The sequence below is a fragment of the Lycorma delicatula genome, chromosome 1 (assembly GCF_047948215.1).
Source record: "Lycorma delicatula isolate Av1 chromosome 1, ASM4794821v1, whole genome shotgun sequence".
In the NCBI taxonomy this organism is placed as follows: Eukaryota; Metazoa; Arthropoda; class Insecta; order Hemiptera; family Fulgoridae; genus Lycorma; species Lycorma delicatula.
In genome coordinates, this window is record NC_134455.1 from 401992269 (window position 1) to 402013125 (window position 20857).

At 29.6% G+C, this 20857-nt stretch overlaps 1 protein-coding gene across 1 annotated transcript in view; it reads right to left on the reverse strand.

The window, feature by feature from the left end:
- The window catches only part of Reck (Reversion-inducing-cysteine-rich protein with kazal motifs), a 757413-nt gene that overhangs the window by 44105 nt on the left and 692451 nt on the right, over positions 1 to 20857 (reverse strand). Inside the window, exons 5-6 of the mRNA XM_075353978.1 lie at positions 15245 to 15408; positions 583 to 778 (exon numbers count right to left, since the gene is read on the reverse strand). Of these exons, the coding sequence (XP_075210093.1) occupies positions 583 to 778; positions 15245 to 15408 (360 nt within the window). The remainder of the gene's footprint in view (positions 1 to 582; positions 779 to 15244; positions 15409 to 20857) is intronic.

Below are 20857 nucleotides of genomic sequence, written 5' to 3' on the forward strand. Positions count from 1 at the left end.
TCAGTTAGGTATGTTCTTTGCAAGCATTTATAGGGAACCTACTGAGTTGATGATATAGTGATGAACACATCTTCGCAAATCAGCTGATTTTTTGTAGTTGAGAGTTCCAATGTTCAAATCCTAGTAAAGGCAGTTACTTTTATACAGATCTGAATACTAGATTGTGGATACCAGTGTTCTTTGGTGGTTGGGTTTCAATTAACCACACATCTCAGAAACGGTTGATCTGAGACTGTACAAAACTTCACTTACACTCATACACATCATCCTTATTCATCCTCTGAAGTAATACCTGACAGTGATTGTGGAGGTTAAACAGGAAGAAAAAAAGCATTTGTAGGGAAGCATCCTATTTTCCTCTCGATTTCCCTTCTGTCTGGTATAAGTCCTAGTTGTTAAAAATGTTAAATTTTACCATCACTTTGGTGTGATACTAGACATACAGGACTGGTGCAGTTGGATGATAAACATGATAGATATTTTTACACTGAAATTGCACAAAGAGTTCTATCAGTTAAATTATAACATTAAGTTTAATAACTTCAGTAATGAAATTACTTAACAATAGTTGTTGTAACTTACACTTATGTGGATTGGTAACTGTTGCAACTCGAATGAAATTGCTAACACAAGACATAACTCTAGGACTTGAATCGCTGCAAGCCTCTGAAAGATTAGCTCTGGCTTCTCTACTTGGTGTTAATTCACTACGAAATATTGCGCGGCAGGCATTATGACATTCAGAACTTTTAGCTACACCACAACATTCTTCACCCATCTAAAAATGAAAAAGAAAATCAACAATTTATAAACTATATTCAGTTTATTATTAAAAATATATCCAATTAAAGCATAAAAATCTCTTATGAAAAGTGACAAATAAAATATTTTCTTTGATAATAAACATAAAGCATAAAAAAAAAGAAAATTTGTTTAAAATAAGTTGGAAAGTTTCATTGTTGGAAACAATTTGGCTAATCTTATTTCTCCAGGCCTCTTAGCTTAACAATTTAAAAAAAAGTAGATAAATTAAGTGTATATACTGCAATATGTGAAAAATTTCTAAACAAAATGCAATAAATTTTATAAATGCAGGAATATCCAAATTTCAATGATGTCCAATGATAGGATTATTTGTTGCTTCAGATGTAGAGTACCCCAAAAAACCTGGGTTGGAATTTTTCTTAAATTAACATTAGTCTTAATACTGTGGTATCTGAATGATTCTTTTTCAAAAAATTTCCTATTTGCAAGCTAAAAAAAAATGATTTCAAAGATATTCATATACAGTTGTTTCTTCTTGTCCTTTACTTTCCTATCCAATGTTTAGTTACAAAAACTGAAATACTCATAATTCTTTGCGAAAAATTAAATATAAAGTAATACAAATGGTGAAAGTATAATAGAAGAGAAAACAGAAATGAAAAATATGAGATTTTGATGAATGATGATCCAAGCACTAATTAAAAAAATCTGAATGGAAACCACATGACTTCTTTGTTTCTTTGTGCGCGTATTAAATTACATATACATGCACTTCATTTAAACTTATTTCATTTGAATAATTGAAATACCATCTTCTATTTCTTTAGTAAAAATGGACAGTTACACAATTGCTGAAATATTAGTTTTTATTAACATCAATTATTTATAACCATAAATATTAGGATAGAGTAAAAGTTCCTTTATCACTTTTTAAATAAAGGTTACTTTTATATCTACCTAATACTATGTTTTTTAAAATTATTATGATGTATCCATCAACAAAATGAAAACAAAAATGAAACAGGAGAAGGTTATTAAATTTTATAGCAATATTTATTACCAAGTAGACTGAAACGAATGAATAAATAAAAATAATATGATTCTAAATTATAATTTTCAATTAATATTAAATAATCAGATGTCTCACCAAATTTATTACATATACACATATGAATATTGCCTATTAAATTACATATATACATTTTTAAAAGTACATCAAATTTTATTTGACTAATAACTTTTGATTTTTTTTCATATTTGTTTTTTATTGCTATTATTGAATGCATTATTATCTTTTGCGAAAATATTTTTACAATCAGAGGTTAAAAATTATTAATAAATCAATATATTTAAATTAAAAAAAGAAAGTCAGATTCAAACCGATGTGCCTCCCCCCTTGTAAGATCTAAATATTTCATTAATTAAGATTTGATTTGGTTATAACTCTGGTACCAATGAAAATAAGTATCACTTATGATATATCGTTGAAAATCTCTCAATGAGGGCTTATTACTGCAGTTAATAAAAGTCCAAAATCCAAATTTTTTGTATTTTGGGCTTTTTTGGGGACTTTTGTTCCAGTTGATTGCAATCAAAAGGGGAGGTGCATGACTAGATGTTACAACAGTTCTGAATCCAAAATTTCAACATCCTACAGCTAATCATTTTTGAGTTATGCAAGATACATATGTACAGATGTCATGCCGAAAATAGACACAATGGGTTCAAGGATGTTCAAAATGTATATTTCTGTTGAAATCTGTAAACTGAAATTTTTTGCGATCACATTAAGTCCTTTACTTCATACAATGAAGTAAAAAGGAAGATTTGATGAGCATAGTGTTTAATGATGATGGTGGTTAGTCATAATCATCATCATTTTGTGTTCTGTCTGGCAATAGGTTCCTTATGCCAATAGTGTCTTCATCTATTTCTGTCTTTTACCTTCTCCTTCATCGCCTTGTAGTTTCCAATCTTCACCTCATCTATTAAATTCATCTTTCTTCTTCCTTGATTTCTCTATCATTCTATTGACTCTTCCATTATAGTTGTCAAGATTCTACTTCTCTTATCAGTTGTGATAACCAGTTTCCTGTACTTTTTGTATTTCATATATAAGAACTCTGTCTTCTTTAATGTTATTAATTAATTAATTCTTCATTTTTCACTTTATTCATCCATCTTACTTTTTTCTTCCTTCTCTATAACCACATCTCAACCTTGATCCAATCTCTCTCCTATCTTATCGTCTAAGCTTTACTTCCATACGACAAGATACTGTTGATCACTCTTAAATGAAAGATCAGGCTTTTATTACGTAGTAATTTCATAGGTTTCCTTTTGTACTGCAATTCTTCCTTTTATTTCCACTGCATTCTTCCAGTCCTCTCTCATCATAGTCCCCAAATATTTTTTTCTTTTTCTCTTTAGCCTTTGGAAACACTGTAAGGTATTACTTAAGAGAATGAATGACGATGATTTGTATGAATGTGAATGAAGTGTAGTCTTGTGCAGTCTCAGGTTGACCATTCCTGAGATGTGTGGTTAATTGAAACTCAACCACCAAAGAGCTAACATCTAGTATTCAAATTCGTATAAAAGTAATTTTCTTTACTAGGATTTGAACCTTAGAACTCTCGACTTTGAAATCAGCTGATTTGTGATGATGAGTTCTCCACTAGACCAATCTGGTAGGTTAGTCCCCAAATATATGTAACATTTTTTTTATTCTACTCTCCCTTCATTTGCTCTTACCACTAAATACATTTTACTGTCTACTTACATTTCTATAGTATTTCCTATGTTTATTAAAACTATATGAAAATAAAACAAAGTTTATTACAAAATAAAATATCAGAAATATTAACAGATGCGTGGGCTAAAGTCAAATAGTTTATTTTTAAAGTGATTTCTGTTTCCTTAAAAATAAATGATTTATAAACATTTAAATTTTATTAATGTTTCTATATCTGTATATCTTTTGACTTCAATTAAAAATTATTCATCACTTAACAATCGATTTAATGATTTGTTACTTTATTTACTTTTTATGACTTTAATGATTTGATACAATAATAGTTGTTACTTTATACACAATTTAAATTTACTGTTTTTATAATATATTTAAATAATTTCTACTAATTTTTACTTCCTTGTACGAAGTAATGAAAGTATTATAATCCCGAATAATTTCGGTTTCTAGATTTTCAATGGAAATATCCATTTTCATCATCCCTGAATCCATTTTGAGGACTAGTTTCGGCATGACATATGTACGTATGTATCTCGCATAAGTCAAAAACGATTAGAGGTAGAATATAGCAATTTTGGAATTAGGACTGTTATAACATATATCTAGTTGTGCACCTCCCCTTTTGATTGCAATCGATTGGATCAAAAGTGTTCAAAAAAGCCCAAAATCCAAAAGAACTGGATTTTGGACTTTTTCTTAACTGCAGTAATAAGTCCTCATTGAGACCTTTCCAATGATATATCGTAAGTGGTATATATTTTCTCTGGTTCCAGAGTTATAGCCAAATGAGGAAATATTTGTATCTTACAAGGGGAAATATCCCTACATATATCTTACAAAGGGAAATATCCATTTTCATCATCCCTGAATCCATTTTGAGTACTAGTTTCGGCTTGACATCTGTACGTATGTATCTCGAAGACACATCCGACTTCATCTCTTTTTTTTAAACTATTTTTTAATTTAAATATATTGTATTATTAATGATTATTAACCTCTGACTGTAAAAAAAATTACAATAAATAATTAATCAATAATAACAATAAAAAAAAAAAAAAAATGAAAAAAAAATTAAGAAGTTATAGTGAAATAAAATTTTATGTACTTTTAGAAATGTTTATATCTATACATAAGTATATATGTAATAGAGTTGGTTAGACATCTGATTATTTAATATTAATTGAAAATTATAATTTAGAATCGTATTATATTTTGGATTTTCTTAGCAAAATCTTCTAAAAATTGTACATTTATATTTAAAAAGGTCATTTTATTTAATTTTCTGACAGAAAAATAACACAATGTTATGTTGGTACTAACTGTATATTTTTGAATTATTCAATTTAAAGTGATTATTGAAAATTTGTTTTTAGTTATGCGTAATGTTCTTACAACTTGTTAAGACTCAGGTTTCATTTCCTCCTTTAAATTTTAGTTAAAGGACTTTCAAATAAAAAAAAAAAATTTCATTTTTTTTGTTACTCTTTATAATTTCTCACTTGTTTTGTTTCTCTTACTGTATGATTTTGTCTGAAGTTCTATTTTTTTCTTTACTTGGTTATAATTTAATTATATTGATCTTAATTATAATATAATTATTAACCTCTGATTGTAAAAATAAATTACGATAAATAATAATTCAATAATAACAATAACAAAAGAAAATTTAAAAAAATCAGAAGTTATCAGTGAAACAAGATTTTACGTACAATTCATTAAAAAAAATGTGTATATGTAGTGTAATACGCGTACAAGGAAGTCATGTGGTGTCCACATCAGATTTTTTCTAATTTATTTAAATAATTTCTACTAATTTTTTAAAAGCTTTTATTTAACTCGCTTTAGGAATAATCAAATCTAGCAATATTTTGTGATATCATATGAAAATGATTGAAATTTGGTACACGTATGTAACTTCGATGTGTAAAAATAAATATTTTTACTTTTTTAAAAGCTTTTGTTTTTAGTCTTAAAAAAAATACAAAAAAGAAATTACTAAAATATATTTGATTACATATAAAAATTTATTTTTTAAAAAAGCTTTTATTTAATTAATATTAATATTAACATTATTAAAAAAAGGAAACAAATTAGAAAAACCCTCTAAAAAGTAAAAAATAAGAATTAAATCAAATTGAGAATTTTAAACGAAAAAAATACAATATATTAACAAATATAAAAATGCACTGAAAAGTAAAAAATAAATTATATAAATATCTAATAAATAAATGTAATAATTATTAAATTTTAAAATTAAATGTAATGAAAATATTTAGTTAAATAAAAGCGTGGCGCAGTTTTTATAATTTATTTAAAACAACACATTTATTTTTACAACAATTAATCTTCATTTTCAATTTCAATAACGACGCGAGGAGGCGGAAAGGTCTGCTGGAACCTCTCCAGTTGAGACTGACTAGCTACAAGTAAAAATCTGGGAAAATACACCCACTCTCTTTCTTAGTACGTGTTCTCATAAAAGTTTCATTTTAATTAATTATGAATTTTTATTTAATGAATTCATGATTACGATTACAATTATAATAACGATAATAATTAATAATTTTTTAGATTACCGTCAAAATGTAATAACTTTGCGCAAGATTTCTAAATTGAATTTTTATTTTTAATCTTATTAACTCTTAAAGGTCATTTCGGTGCAAATTTGAACCATCAAAGAATTAAAACTTGAGTTATTTTATTGCAGATAAATAATTTATATACATGTACAACCTAATTAAACAAAAAATATATTTTAAAATACAGAAATGTCTATAAATACTTATTCGAAAACATTGTTATAAAAACTGCGCCACGCTTTTATTTAAATAAATATTTTCATTACATTTAATTTTAAAATTGAATAATTATTACATTTATTTGATTTAATTCTTAATTTTTACTTTTTAGAGGTTTTTTCTAATTTGCTTCCTTTTTTTATTAATGTTAATATTAATATTACTTAAATAAAAAATTTTTTAATAAAAAGTAATTTTTTGTTTGTAATCAAATATATTTTTGTAATTAAAAAAAAAAAATGTTTAATATTTTTTATAAATTATTTATTCTGAACGTTTACTCATAAACAGAAACATGAATTATTACCAGAGTTTCTAAAGGTAATTTGTAAGACTTCGTAAGGTATCAAATATGGTAATTGTTATTTATTCAAATATAATTCATAATTTAATAATTACAAATAAAACTAATATTAAAAATACATAAATATTTATTATGTGAAATACTTTATAATATAAAAAATAAGTTACTTTAAAAACAATTAAGTTAAAAAAAAGATCAAGAGTTACGAAGGAAGGAAGGAAGAAGAAATTGAAAAGAAAATGACAAACTGTTTTACTAAGTGGACTTAAGTCAAGAGCTAAGTGGATATGTATTTATTCAAATGCACATTCATCCACCACATTAGCAATTACTCTTCTGAAACAGCACTTGCAGACTTAATTTGAATTTAAAATGAATAAACGACTTCTTCATATATTTACATTCTTCAGGTGTAAATTATTATTATTATTTCAATTAACATTACATAGCTACAAATGTTTTGTAGTTTTAATTAATCTTAAATTTTATTAAACTTAAAAATTAAAACAAAATAAAACAAAACAGAAAGAAAAATTAAAAACTACTGACAAATACAAAAATACAAAAAGGTATTTAATATGAGAGTCACAAATAAAATATTTTATTGGATAATAGAAATAAACCTCAATAAATATTTTATTCTATTGGTAAAGAATAATAAATTATATAATCGTGTCACAAATAGGAAGAGATACGATGGCAGCATCACAAAATACATAATTAGTTATAAAATAAAAAATATAGGTGTAATTAAAATTCATATTAATTATTTTAAATATACTTGAAATAATCCTACCCAACTAAACGGCATTTGTATGTGTATCTCTGTGTGCCACCCGTTTAGCTTAACACCGGAATATACCGATCACTAGCGGAAAATCCCGATTCGTTAGTACATGTCTCGTGGTGGTCAGGTGTTTACTTGTAATATTATTATACATCGTTACCCTATCGATATAAATCGATATATATAGAAGTTAGGGGAAAGAATAATCTATTGGTAAAGAATAATAAATTATGTAATCGTGTCACAAATTGGAAGAGATATGATGGCAGCATCACAAAATACATAATTAGTTATAAAATAAAAAATATAGGTGTAATTAAAATTCATATTAATTATTTTAAATATACTTGAAATAATCCTACCTAACTAAACGGCATTTTTATGTGTATCTCTGTGTGCCACCCGTTTAGCTTAACACCGGAATGTACCGATCATTAGCGGAAAATCCCGATTCGTTAGTACATGTCTCGTGGTGGTCAGGTGTTTACTTGTAATATTATTATACATCGTTATCCTATCGATATAAATCGATATATAAAGAAGTTAGGGGAAATTTAGTACTTTTTAACCGGATCAGAATATTCGGATGAAAATCGCAAATATCTCGAAAACAATCTGAGCGATCTGAAAAATTAACGGTTAACGCATCGAGTATATTCTTGATCGACCGGATTTTCGGAAATTAAATCGTTTAGCACTATATTTTGATTGTACTCACCCGTCCTAAAACGTACCGATCCTATCTTTCGGTAAATAAGCTCAAACCAGTGCGCTAGCGCAGCTGTAAAGTATAAACTTATGAAGACTAAAGAGTAGAAAATAAAAGGTATATAAAAAAAACTTACTAAAATCCACTCTTATATTAAATGCATTTTTTTTTGTCTTCTGTCATTTGACTGGTTTGATGCAGCACTCCAAAATTCCCTATCTAGTGCTAGTCGTTTCATTTCGGTATACCCCCTACATCCTACATCCCTAACAATTTCTTTTACGTATTCCAAACGTTGCCTGCCTACACAATGTTTTCCTTCTACTTGTCCTTCCAATATTAAATCGACTATTCCAGTATGCCTTAATATGTGGCCTATAAGTCTGTCTCTTCTTTTAACTATATTTTTCAAAATGCTTCTTTCTTCATCGATTTGCTGCAAAATCTCTTTATTTGTTACTTTATCCATCCATCTGGTTTTTAACATTCTCCTATAGCACCGCATTTCAAAAGCTTCTATCTTTTCTTCTCGGGTACTCCGATCGTCCAAGTTTCACTTCCATATAATGCTAGCTCCAAACATATATTTTCAAAAATGTTTTCCTGACGTTTATATTAATTTTTAATGTAAAAATATTATATTTCTGACTAAAGGCTCGTTTCGCCTGTGCTATTCGGCATTTTATATCGCTTTTGATTTGTCCATCTTTAGTAATTCTACTTCCTAAATAACAAAATTCTTCATTCTCCATAATCTTTTCTCTTCCTATTTTTATATTCAGTGGTCCATCTTCGTTATCTCTACTACATTTCATTACTTTTGTTTTGTTCTTTTTTATTTTCATGCGGTAGTTCTTGCGTAGGACTTCATCCATGCCGTCTAAATCCTTTTACTCTCAGTTAGAATTACTATATGATCAGCAAATCGTATCATCTTTATCTTTTCACCTTGTACTGTTACTCCGGATCTAAATTGTTTTTAACACCATTAATTGCTAGTTCCATGTAAAGATTAAAAAGTAACGGAGATAGGGAACATCCTTGTCGGATTCTTTTTCCTATTACGACTTCTTTCTTATGTTTTTCAATTATTACTGTTGCTGTTTGGTTCCCGTAAATCTTAGCAATCGTTCTTCTATCTCTATATTTGAACCCTTAAATGCACTAAAAAATCGAAAATAAAGAGTATGTAAAAACATTTTAAAACGCCACTCTTAAATTAAACGCACTGTAATGTAAAAAAAATAATTTTAGGACAGCATCTCAGAATTGATTTGACAACAAACTCTAATGATGATGGTGAATCGTCAAGTAATTTGAAGCGAATCGACTAGATTAGAAATTTAGAATTACAAATTCCTCAACCGACTGTGTAGAAAGTTCTGCGGAAACGTTTTAAAATGGCGTCTTATAAATAACAGTAAGAACAAATTTTAAATCTCGACGATAAAGGCTTACGTAAATATTTTTATGTGAAGTTGCAGGAACGTGTTGAAAATGACGATGGCTTTTTTCATCGCCTAATTTTCGGTGAAGAATGTACGTTTCACATTAGCGGAAAAATAGATAGCCATAATGTAACAATGTGGGATACAAAAACCCAAGAGAAAGATTTACAATATATACGCGATTCTCCTAAAGTGAACATGTTTTGGAGTATATTTCGTGAAAGGGTGTATGGACCGTTCTTTTGTCTCGACGTAACAATAACAAGAGTAACTTATCTGGACATGTTAAAGGAATGGCTAATGACTCAACTTGAGGAATTAGATGAAGTTCCGTTTCACTGGTCCTTACAGATTAGAAATTATTTGGATGAACGCTTTCCCAGACGATAGATTGGTTGGGCAAGTGCAGAAAACATAGTGTTTAACGGTTGGCCACTGCGTAGTCTAGACTTAATGTTTTGCGACTATATTTTATGGGGTTATGTAAAAGACAAAGTTTTTGTACGGCCTCTTCCTATTCATATAGACGACTTAAAACAAAGCATCACAAATAATGTTGTTACCGTTGACCGGCATATGGTTGTATGTGTTTGGGACGAATTCGATTACAGTGTTGATATCTGTCTGTTAAAAACGTGCAAATATTGAACATTTATAAATAGAGACTTAATGAATTCTTCTATATAATCATGTAAGTAATCATTTCAACTAAAAAAATAAATTTTAATAAGCTATCGAAAGTGTATATTTCATTTGTAATCACTCTGTATTACAATGAAGAGTGGCCGGCTCATAGCCAAAATTAGTGAGGGTTCTGTTCCAAAAAATTTTTTTCTGGGCCTTTACAAGGCCATGGATAAAATTTTCTGTAAAATAAACGAACCTAAAAAAATGAATCAAATAGAATAGCTGGAAGCGGGATAATAATCTAATTCTATACTTTATCACATTCAAGAATGTGGTACACGGTTTTTAAGCATATTTGCTTAAAAATCGTATTCGGATTAACCGAATGAACAATAAAATGTCAGATAATATTTTTTAGTATTATTAAATATTAAATACGCTTAAATACATTTAAATTTCTATGTACACAGAAACAAATACGTAATTATTTTTTACTAATTATCTTCTCTTTCGCCCTTCCAGCGTGTTTTTGGACAGATTTAGCAATCAAAGACTCCTTGTTTCCCAGCATCTTCTGATCGCTACTGAAAAAACAACTAAACCTCTTTCATATTCCTTCCACCACTAAACTAGAAAAGGGAACGAACAAGGAACGTTCCACAATCACGCGGAGTAAAAAAAAAACTACCTTCCACCAGCACGCCAGAGTCGGCACTACGAGAATGACAGTGCTCTCTCTCCTTCGCAGCCTCGCGTGCAGCTTCCTATGTACGCATGCGCACAACAGGCAAACCGCGGTAACTGCGAACCAAAAACAACTAAACCTCTTTCATATTCCTTCAACCGACTAAACTAGAAAAGGGAACGAACAAGGAACGTTCCGACACACGCATAGTAAAAATAAACTACCTTCCACCAGTACGGCAGGGTCGGCACTGCTGGAGCGACAGTACTCTTTCTCCCTCGTAGTCTCCCTATGTGCGCAAGCGCGCAACAGCCAAATACCACGCCGCTGGAACTGTGAAGCGCACAGTTCCATACAAAGATCTTCGTATCTTTATTATTATATATTGTACAAGTGTAAAGAAAGAATTAAAAAAAGGACTCATGGAAATTAAATGTTATCGATAATATCAAATGGAAATAGGAGTTGCTGCAGTTCCTCAGTGCCTACACGCAAACCGTCAGTGATAAAAAACAAAAAAACAAAAAAGATTGTATGTACAAATAACAATTACATTTAACAATATGAATGGCTCATTTATGCTGGTGTTTTATGGTACTTAGAATGCTTGGGAATTTTATAAATATGATTAATAATATATAAAGAATTTATTACTAAGCAGATTATGCAGTTTCATTTAATTAAATACAGCAGAATATTCATTCATAAGTAAGTTGCAAAGTATATATATAAATATATAATTATATATATATATATAATTATAATATTTGAAATTACTTTCCAGTAAAACATTTCAAGTATCCTTAAGATTTCTCAACGACTCTCAATTCTACCAACCCCATTTCAAATTTCTATTAATATAAACTGCCTTGATATAAATTCTTTTATTTATTAAAACATAAACTCTTTTTAGGTTTTTACTTTATTTAAATTACAGAACAACGTAAATAGTGATTTTTTTTTTTTTAATTGCAAAACCAACTGAAATATATGATAAGAAAAATAAGTTACTAAAATTACCGACGGATGTAGCCAACTCTTAAACCTTGCACTACAAATTACATTTCAATTTACATTTCATTTAATCTGTTAAACATTCATGCAGTGACGGCTCGCGTAAAGGCACTGTGGAAGTGAAGCACCCCCTATTTCCACTTGATATTATCGATAACATTTAATATATCGAGTCCTTTTTTCATTAATTTTTCTTTATACTTGTAAAATATGTAATCCTTAATTTAATGTCAGTAGCCACCCCCGAGTTAATGAAAAAACATACAAAAATATTTGTACGGAACTGTGCGCTTCACAGTGCAGCGGAGTGGTGTTTGGCTGTTGTACGCATGCGCACATACGAAGCTGTACGCGAGGAGAAAGAGAGAACTGTTGCTCCCGCAGTGCCGACCCTGGCGTGCTGGTGGAAGGTAGTTTTTTTTTACTCCGCGTGGGTGCGGAACGTTCCTTGTTCGTTCCCTTTTCTAGTTTAGTCGGTTGAAGGAATATGAAAGAGGTTTAGTTGTTTTTGGTTCGCAGTTACCGCGGTTTGCCTGTTGTGCGCATGCGTACATAGGAAGCTGCACGCGAGGCTGCGAAGGAGAGAGAGCACTGTCATTTTCGTAGTGCCGACTCTGGCGTGCTGCTGGAAGGTAGTTTTTTTTTACTCCGCGTGGGTGCGGAACGTTCCTTGTTCGTTCCATTTTCTAGTTTAGTCGGTGGAAGGAATACGAAAGCGGTTTAGTTGTTTTTTCAGTAGAGATCAAAAGATAGAGTTAAACAAGGGCTTTTTGATCACCAAATCTGTCCAAAAATCCGTTGGAAGGGTGAAAGAGAAGGTAATTAGTAAAAACTAATTACATATTTGTTTCTGTGTAAATAGAAATTTAAATTAACCACCGTTGGACTATAGTGTTTTTAAGCGGACATTTTATTAATTTATTATCTAATAATACTAAAAAAATATTATGTGTATTGATATTTTATTATTTATCGGGTTAAACTGAATACGGGCTTTAACACACATTGCGCTTAAAAATTGTGTATCATATTCTTCGATGTAAAAATTAATTTTACATATTTTTTATGTAAAAATTAATGAAAAAAGGACTCGTGATATTAAATGTTATCGATAATATCAAGTAGAAATAGGGGGTGCTTCAGTTCCGCAGTGCCTTTACCCGAGCCGTCACTGCATGAATGTTTAACAGATTAAATGAAATGTAAATTGAAATGTAATTTGTAGTGCAAGGTTTAAGACTTGGCTATGTCCGTTGATAATTTTACTAATGAATGTGATAAAGCGTAGAATTAGATTATTATCCTACTTCCAACTATTCAATTTGATTATTTTTTTGTTTTGGTTCTTTTATTTTACAGAAAACTTTAACCATTAACCTTAGAAAGGCCCAGAAAATTTTTTTTTGGAATAACACCCCCAATAATTTTAGGTACGAGCCACCACGGTCACTCAATATAATCTTCGTTTTACGAAAAACGTTTCATTGTATTTACGTTGTAATTTTTAATAAATATCAAACCATTTAAAATATCTTAATACTAATTTATTTAAAGTGCAATTAAAAGATTTTATTTTAGAAAAACAGAATTACTCTGTTGATTAGATCTTAAAGAAGTTCATTAAAATCTTCCCTGAATTGTGATTTATTTTGTAATTATTTTTTATGTAATTGTTGTAATTAATAATTATTTTATATTTTTTAATGCTGCTTTGCTCAAGGTCTTATCATGGTTTCCTTTGATTAATGTTAGTACCGAAGCAATTCCTTTTTTAAAATATATTGTAGCATATTTACCCATTCATGATATGATCTAAATAATTGTTTCTCAACCTTTTTCTCCAACCCCCTCACATTGAGAATCAAAAATGTTTTAGCATCCCCCAAAATTTTAAACTTACCATCAGTTAAAAATAATAATTGCAATTACTGTTTTTAAACATGGCATATCCTATTTCTGAGCTGAAACTTATATTTTAAATGAAAAAAATTAAAACGAATATTAAATCATATTTGTAAGTATTTTTATTAAAATTGCTTTCTAGAAATTACAATTGTATTTATGTAATTATATAAAAAAAATAGTGACAGCATATTCAATTAATCGTGGGTTAAGCTGATGAGCGGGTGATGCATGTAACAGTCTCAATTTTTAAAGATTTCAATACCTCGGCACAAAATGAAAAAAACCCAAAAACTGCAACGCAAAATTAAAGACCTCACAATATGTCATTAAATTTAGATCAAAACCCTTTAATTTCCATATTTATTTATATCAATACAAAGATTAGATCGGGAGATAAGTAACATTAAAGACAAAATTGGCCTTTTCTCTTTTAACTGGAATATTTCGGTTCGGAAAAATCGAAGAGAGACAAACAAAAAAAGAAATTGAAGTTAAAGTCTTAAGCTTTTAAATTATTTTAATTTAGTTTACTGGAAAATCTTTGTTTCTTCCATACGATCGATCAAACACGAAAAAAAACTTTTTTTTTCAATATGATGATTTTTAAATCTAAAGTATACGGTAAAAAAGTCGACTATTGAAGCTTTAATTTCTTTTTTTATTCGTCTCTCTAAGCCTCTTGGTTGTAAAGTTAAATGAAGTTTGAATATAATAATTTTTTATTAAAAAATATTGATGTCCCTTTAATTTTTTTCTACTGGAGTAATAAGTATTTAATTTTAGTTTGAAATATCAGGAAAACATAATTTTTGCCTTTTTTTTAATCAGCCATCGCTTTCTAGATCGCCTGAACGCCCCCAATTTTTTGTGGGCCTTCTAACACACCCCCTGAAGGCTTCTGACGCCCACAATGAAGTGGTATCGCCCACTTTGAGAGAACGAATGATCTAAATAATGCATCGTAATGTAAGAATCAGAATAAAAAAAATATTTAACAGTCGGGTTTCATTTTAAAAAAGTATTAATCTGGTCTCTTTCTGTTACCTAATTATACTAAAATTAAAAGTACCATTGTACAAGATTAGGATAAATTGTTAGAACCCATCGGATTGGTCTAGTGGTGAACGCGTCTTCCCAAATCAGCTGATTTCGAAGTCGAGAGTTCTAAGGTTCAAATCCTAGTAAAGGCAGTTCTTTTATACGGATTTGAATACCGGTGAGTTGATACCGGTGTTTTTTGGTGGTTGGGTTTCAATTAACCACACATCTCAGGAACGGTTGGACTGAGACTGTACAAGTCTATACTTCATTTACACTCATACATATCATCCTCTGAAGTAATACCTAAATGGTAATTCCCGGAGGATAAACAGGAAAAAGAAAAGAAAGGATAAATTGTTAGAAAAAAATTAGGTAAACATTAAAATGTAAATTATTATCATAATAATACCTGTTGCCTATCCAAACAATTAAAAAAACTAAGTTCATCACTATGTCTGCAACTATGAATAAGATCATGTCTTGATGTAGCAGTGACACAAGCTTGTTGACAGCGTTCTGACTGCGGTAAGGAACAGCATACTGATCCTGACCATTGATCTTCACGACTGAGCTCTGCAATATAAAAAAAGGATATAGATTAAAAAAATAATGTATTTATTAAAATATTTAAAAGAACTTGATCAATCTAAGTACAGAACAATAAATAAAGTAAAATTAATTATTTTATAACTTCAGTATATAGTAATTCCTTAACTAACAAAACCGCAATATATAGATATTCAAATCATCTATGGTCACAAATAAATATTATAAAAGAAATCACTACGTATAATGGTTTTAATGAATCTTTGGATGAAAATATATACAAAAAACAAATGTCAAAAATTGACAGTAATACGTGTTTAATATCAATAAATGACACCCAAAAAATTGACTATTTATATATATATATACTGATAACATTGTTGACAATATGACAAAAGTTTATAATAACAATAAATTTAAGTCTGCATTCAGGCAAATAACCATTTACTAAAACATTGACAAAACAGTAAACATATTGATTCACATGGTTTATACAATTTGAGTAGAATTTATAAAATAAAATTCAATGAATGTGACGATATTTATATAGGAAAAACTACTAGATCTTTCAAAACTAGATTTTCTGAACACTGTAGACATTATAAAAATGGAAAACTGAGTTTCCGACCATCTTATTAATAATACACATTCAATATCTGATATTCAAACAAATATGGAAATATTAGAAATCAAAAAATATAATATGTATGATTATAATAAGAGTTTATAGACATTTTAAAAAGATTTTATATATATAACCGTTATCGGTATACAACAGTGCCGTTAATTGAACCGAAACCGAAAGTAGGATCGAGTTGAAAATACGGTAGACTGTTAATTTGATGACCCCAAGCAGGGCGGTGAAATTTGAAAGCGATCGGTTTTTCGCGAATTCAAGTACGAAATCCGGTTTGACGTTGTCTCAGTTGAAATGCAAACTTACAGCATTTCCGTATAGCCGACATGCATTATGACGGAGAAAAAGCGTTCACGACTAAAAACGAGATTCGCACGAGAGGATAGGGTGAGGAAAGATTAAATGAAAAAGAATTCCCATTAGCAATTTACCCCAGTAAAAAGTCTCACTGCTGAAAAAATAAGAAATAAAAGGAATATAGAGAAAAATGCAAAAAAACAAGTTAATTCTCCGCAGTAAAAGATTACGGCAGCCCGCCTAAACTGTCCATGACCAACAAGAAAAAAAATTAATGGGTGCATGCCCAACGGCGACAGAGTCCGAGAGAATATTTTCAAAGCACACAGTGACAAATTCTCTGCAGTAAAAGACTCCGACATCCCGCCTAAACTGTGCATGGCCAACAAAAAAAAAAAGTAAAGAAACTTGCATGCCCAACGGTGACAGAGTCCGAGAAAATATTTTCAAGCCGGACAATGACAAATTCTCCGCAGTAAAAGACTACGATATCCTGCCTAAACTGTGCATGGCCAACAACAAAAAAATCGCTATATCTCAGCCAGGATCGACGCTATTCGACCGGGACCGACGGCATTTAGACCCCCCCCCCCCCCCCGGTAATGCCTATCTCCTCTGCATAATCGTATGTTTTTCGGTTGACCGAAAATTCGGCCGAACCGAAAATTCACATAATCGAGTATATCTCAGCCAGGATCGAAGCTATTCTCAGGAAATCCTGATCCAGATCCGGAATTTCAGATCTTCAGGAAAAAATGTACGGTAATATGTGATCAGCTTTCCCTACAAATCTAACTAACTAACTTATTTTTTAATATACACAGTGATTCAGGAGGATACAGCAATACTTTGACAACTCATTCTAGAGGCTAAAAATAAGAAAAAAGTTCATATAAACATAGGTCCGAAAACGCTTCGTTAGCGAATTATACAGGGTGAAAGATTTCGTCCGAGTTTCAGTTCCTCCGGGTAAATTAAGGCTGTCTGAAATTCTGGGAATGTCAATTAAGGGGCAAATTCAATTGATTCTTATGGTTTTTGAGCTGGGAAATCGAAAAAATAGGTCCCAGAACTGTATCCCTCTGTTTCTAAGATATCCCATGTAATATATTTTTTTTATACAAAATGTGATCGCGAAAAATTTCGGTTTTCAGATTTCAACAAAAATATCCATTTTGACCATCGCTGAATCCATTTTGATTAGTTTCGGCGTGACGTCTTTACGTACGTATCACGCATAACACAAAAACGATTAGCCGTAGGATGTTGAAATTTTGGATTCAGGACTGCTGTAACACCTAATTGTTCACCTCTCCTTTTTACTGCAATTGACTGGTCCAAAAGTGTTCAAAGAAGCCCAAAATCTAAAAAAATTGGGTTTTTTCTTAACTGCAGTAATAAGCCTTCATTGAGAGCTTTTCAACGATATATCATAAGTGATATTTATTTTCATCAGTTCCAGACTAATAGCCAAATAAAATTTTAATTAACGAAATATTTGGATTTTAGAAGGGGAACTTAAATCGGTTCGAATAGACTTCATTTTTTTTTTTGTTTTAATTTAATTATATTGATTTATTAACCTCTGATTATAAAAAAAATTACGATAAATAATAATTCAATAATAACAATATAAAAAAAAATTGAGAAAATATTTCTCAAAATATCTTTTGATTGCAATCGAGTGAATCAAAAGTGTCCAAAAAAGACCAAAATGCAAAAAAATTGGATTTTGGATTTCTTCTTAACTGCAGTAATAAGCCCTCATTGAGAGCTTTTCAACGATATACATAAGTGGTACTTATTTTCATTGGTTCCAGAGTTATAGGCAAATAAAATTTTAATTAATGAAATATTTGGATCTTACAAGGGGAAGGCACATCGGTTCGAATCAGAGTTCATGTCCCTTTTTTAACTTTTTCTTTAATTTACTTTTTTAAATTTAAATATACTTTATTTAATATATTGATTTAATAATTAATTATTAATTCGTTATTGTAAAAAATAATTCCATTAAAATATTCCAAAAATATTGTAAAAATAATAATTCCATAATAACAATGAAAAATAAAAATATTAAAAAAATATCAGAAGTAATTCGTGAAATAAAATTTTATGTACTTTTAAAAACGTGTATATGTAATTTAATAGGCATTATTACATAACATATATGTATGTATGTAAAAGATTTGGTGAAACATCTGATTATTTAATATTCATTGAAAATTATAATTTAGAATCGTATTATTTTAGGATTTTCTAGTTAAATTTCTGTTTAATTTTATCTACATTAAAGTTAACTACAGAGTGAATGAAAAATAGACCCTCACAAGAATTACATGTACACTGAGACATACACGCCCGATTTTTAATAAATTGAAAAGAATTCTGATCTTTTAGTTCATTACTCCAGTGATATTGTCGGATAATATTCTCCGTAAGTCGGAGTCGATCGTCATTTCGTTTATTTGTTTTTGTTGCCAATCATTTAATCGTTCTTTGGTTTGATATAATTCTTCTGATATTAATTTGTGTATACGTTCTCTAGTTTTCAAATTTTCTCTCTTTTTATATTCATCGTCCTTTCTTAATCTTTTTATTCTTTCATTGGTTTTAATATTTTTTTCCTCTTTATATTTATCATCTTCTCTTAACTTTTTTATTCTTCCCTTGTTCTTGACATCTTATTCCTCTTTATATTCATCTTCTTGTCGTTTTTTTGAGATATATTTCTTTGTTTTTTCTGTTTGATTGTTTCTTTTTCATTTTCGATTATTCATCAAATAATCCAATAATAAAAACTGAATATTTTACACCGTAAGGTCGAAATTAAAATTTGTAACCGGTATACAGGAGTTCATTAAACGAAATAGTTTAATTATTATTAACTTTTATTTATTCGATACAACAGAAATCTCACGAAGATACGAATAATACTGGTCTAGTAATACGAGTAATAAAGGGACTTTTACTCTATCCTAATATTTCATAAATTAATAATTGTATAAATGTTTGATGTTAATAAAAACTGTGTAATTGTCCACTTTATTAAAGAATTGGAGGATCGTATCTCACTTTCAAATGAAATAAGTTTAAATGAAACGCAGCAAAAAATGTGTATATGTAATTTAATAGGTGTACAAAGAAGTCATGTAGTATCATATCAGATTTAATAAGATGTTTTTAACAATGATAGACTTCTTTTAATTCAGGTGAACATATATAACCACAGCGTTGCATCTTCTATCTCGGTTCTACGTAATAATCTCCTTGGTTATCGGCTACTAAACGTGAATGTGGATTTTAAAAATACTATTATACAGAGATAAATTCAGTGTGTTCATTCAAGTCGTGCAGCATCGTACATTGCACTTTAAACAATGTTATGTAGGAGAATTCTATTTCTCGTTTTCGATAATGTCGTCGTGTGCTATCGACTGCTGGTACAGCAGCAGATACGATGTCGCATATTTCGTGAAGGTTACCTGGACTTCTTCCATTGTTGGCAGTAATCGTTCGATATTGCACGCTTCATGATCACGAAAACAATGTTCTCACTTACTCACACTTTTTACCAGTTTACCACCCACATATATATTTAAGTAACTTTATATTTTACTCTTCGATATAATCTATCTTTTTCAACAATGACTCCGCTGTTTTTTTTTTTTTTTATTTAACAAGAGGAAACAAGAAGAAATATTTCAAGCTTTCTTCGAAAAGTTTTACTGAAAAATGTATTTTTAAATGCTTTTAACTTTTCATGTCTGTAGTTCTGTCGAGAGATGGTAATCGTCAAAACTTAGCCATCGATTTTGAACCTACGTCTCGAAAAAATAAGCTAGGGATAAACTATCTTTGACGATGCAGAATATTGAAAACGTTTTTCACAAATAAGTAGTTTTCAATACAAAAATTAGTTATTTTAAAGATATACGATTAAAAATATATATACTCGAAATCGGAAGAGAGAAAAGATTAAGGTTTGCTAACAAAAATACTTTCTGCGTTACTATGTTGATTTGTTTGATTCTTCTAAAGCGTGCAATCAAATTGGCTTCTTGTTCACAGAAAAGTTCCAAGAGAGTTCTTCTTTACCTTTACCTTTCTTTTTCCAGTTTAGCCTCCGGTAACTACCGTTTAGATAATTCTTCAGAGGATGAATGAGGATGATATGTATGAGTGTATCATCCAAGAGAGTTCTTCTAGGTACCGATAATGTAACGGAGAAAAAAATTATACATAAACAAATTTTTACGATTATATTATTTATTTTCTAACTAGCTGCATAAGAAAAAAGCCCTAATAAGAAAGGGAGCACGACAAGGATGTTCCCTATCTCCGTTACTTTTTAATCTTTACATGGAACTAGCAGTTAATGATGTTAAAGAACAATTTAGATTCGAAGTAACAGTACAAGGTGAAAAGATAAAGATGCTACGATTTGCTGATGATATAGTAATTCTAGCCGAGAGTAAAAAGGATTTAGAAGAAACAATGAACGGCATAGATGAAGTCCTACGCAAGAACTATCGCATGAAA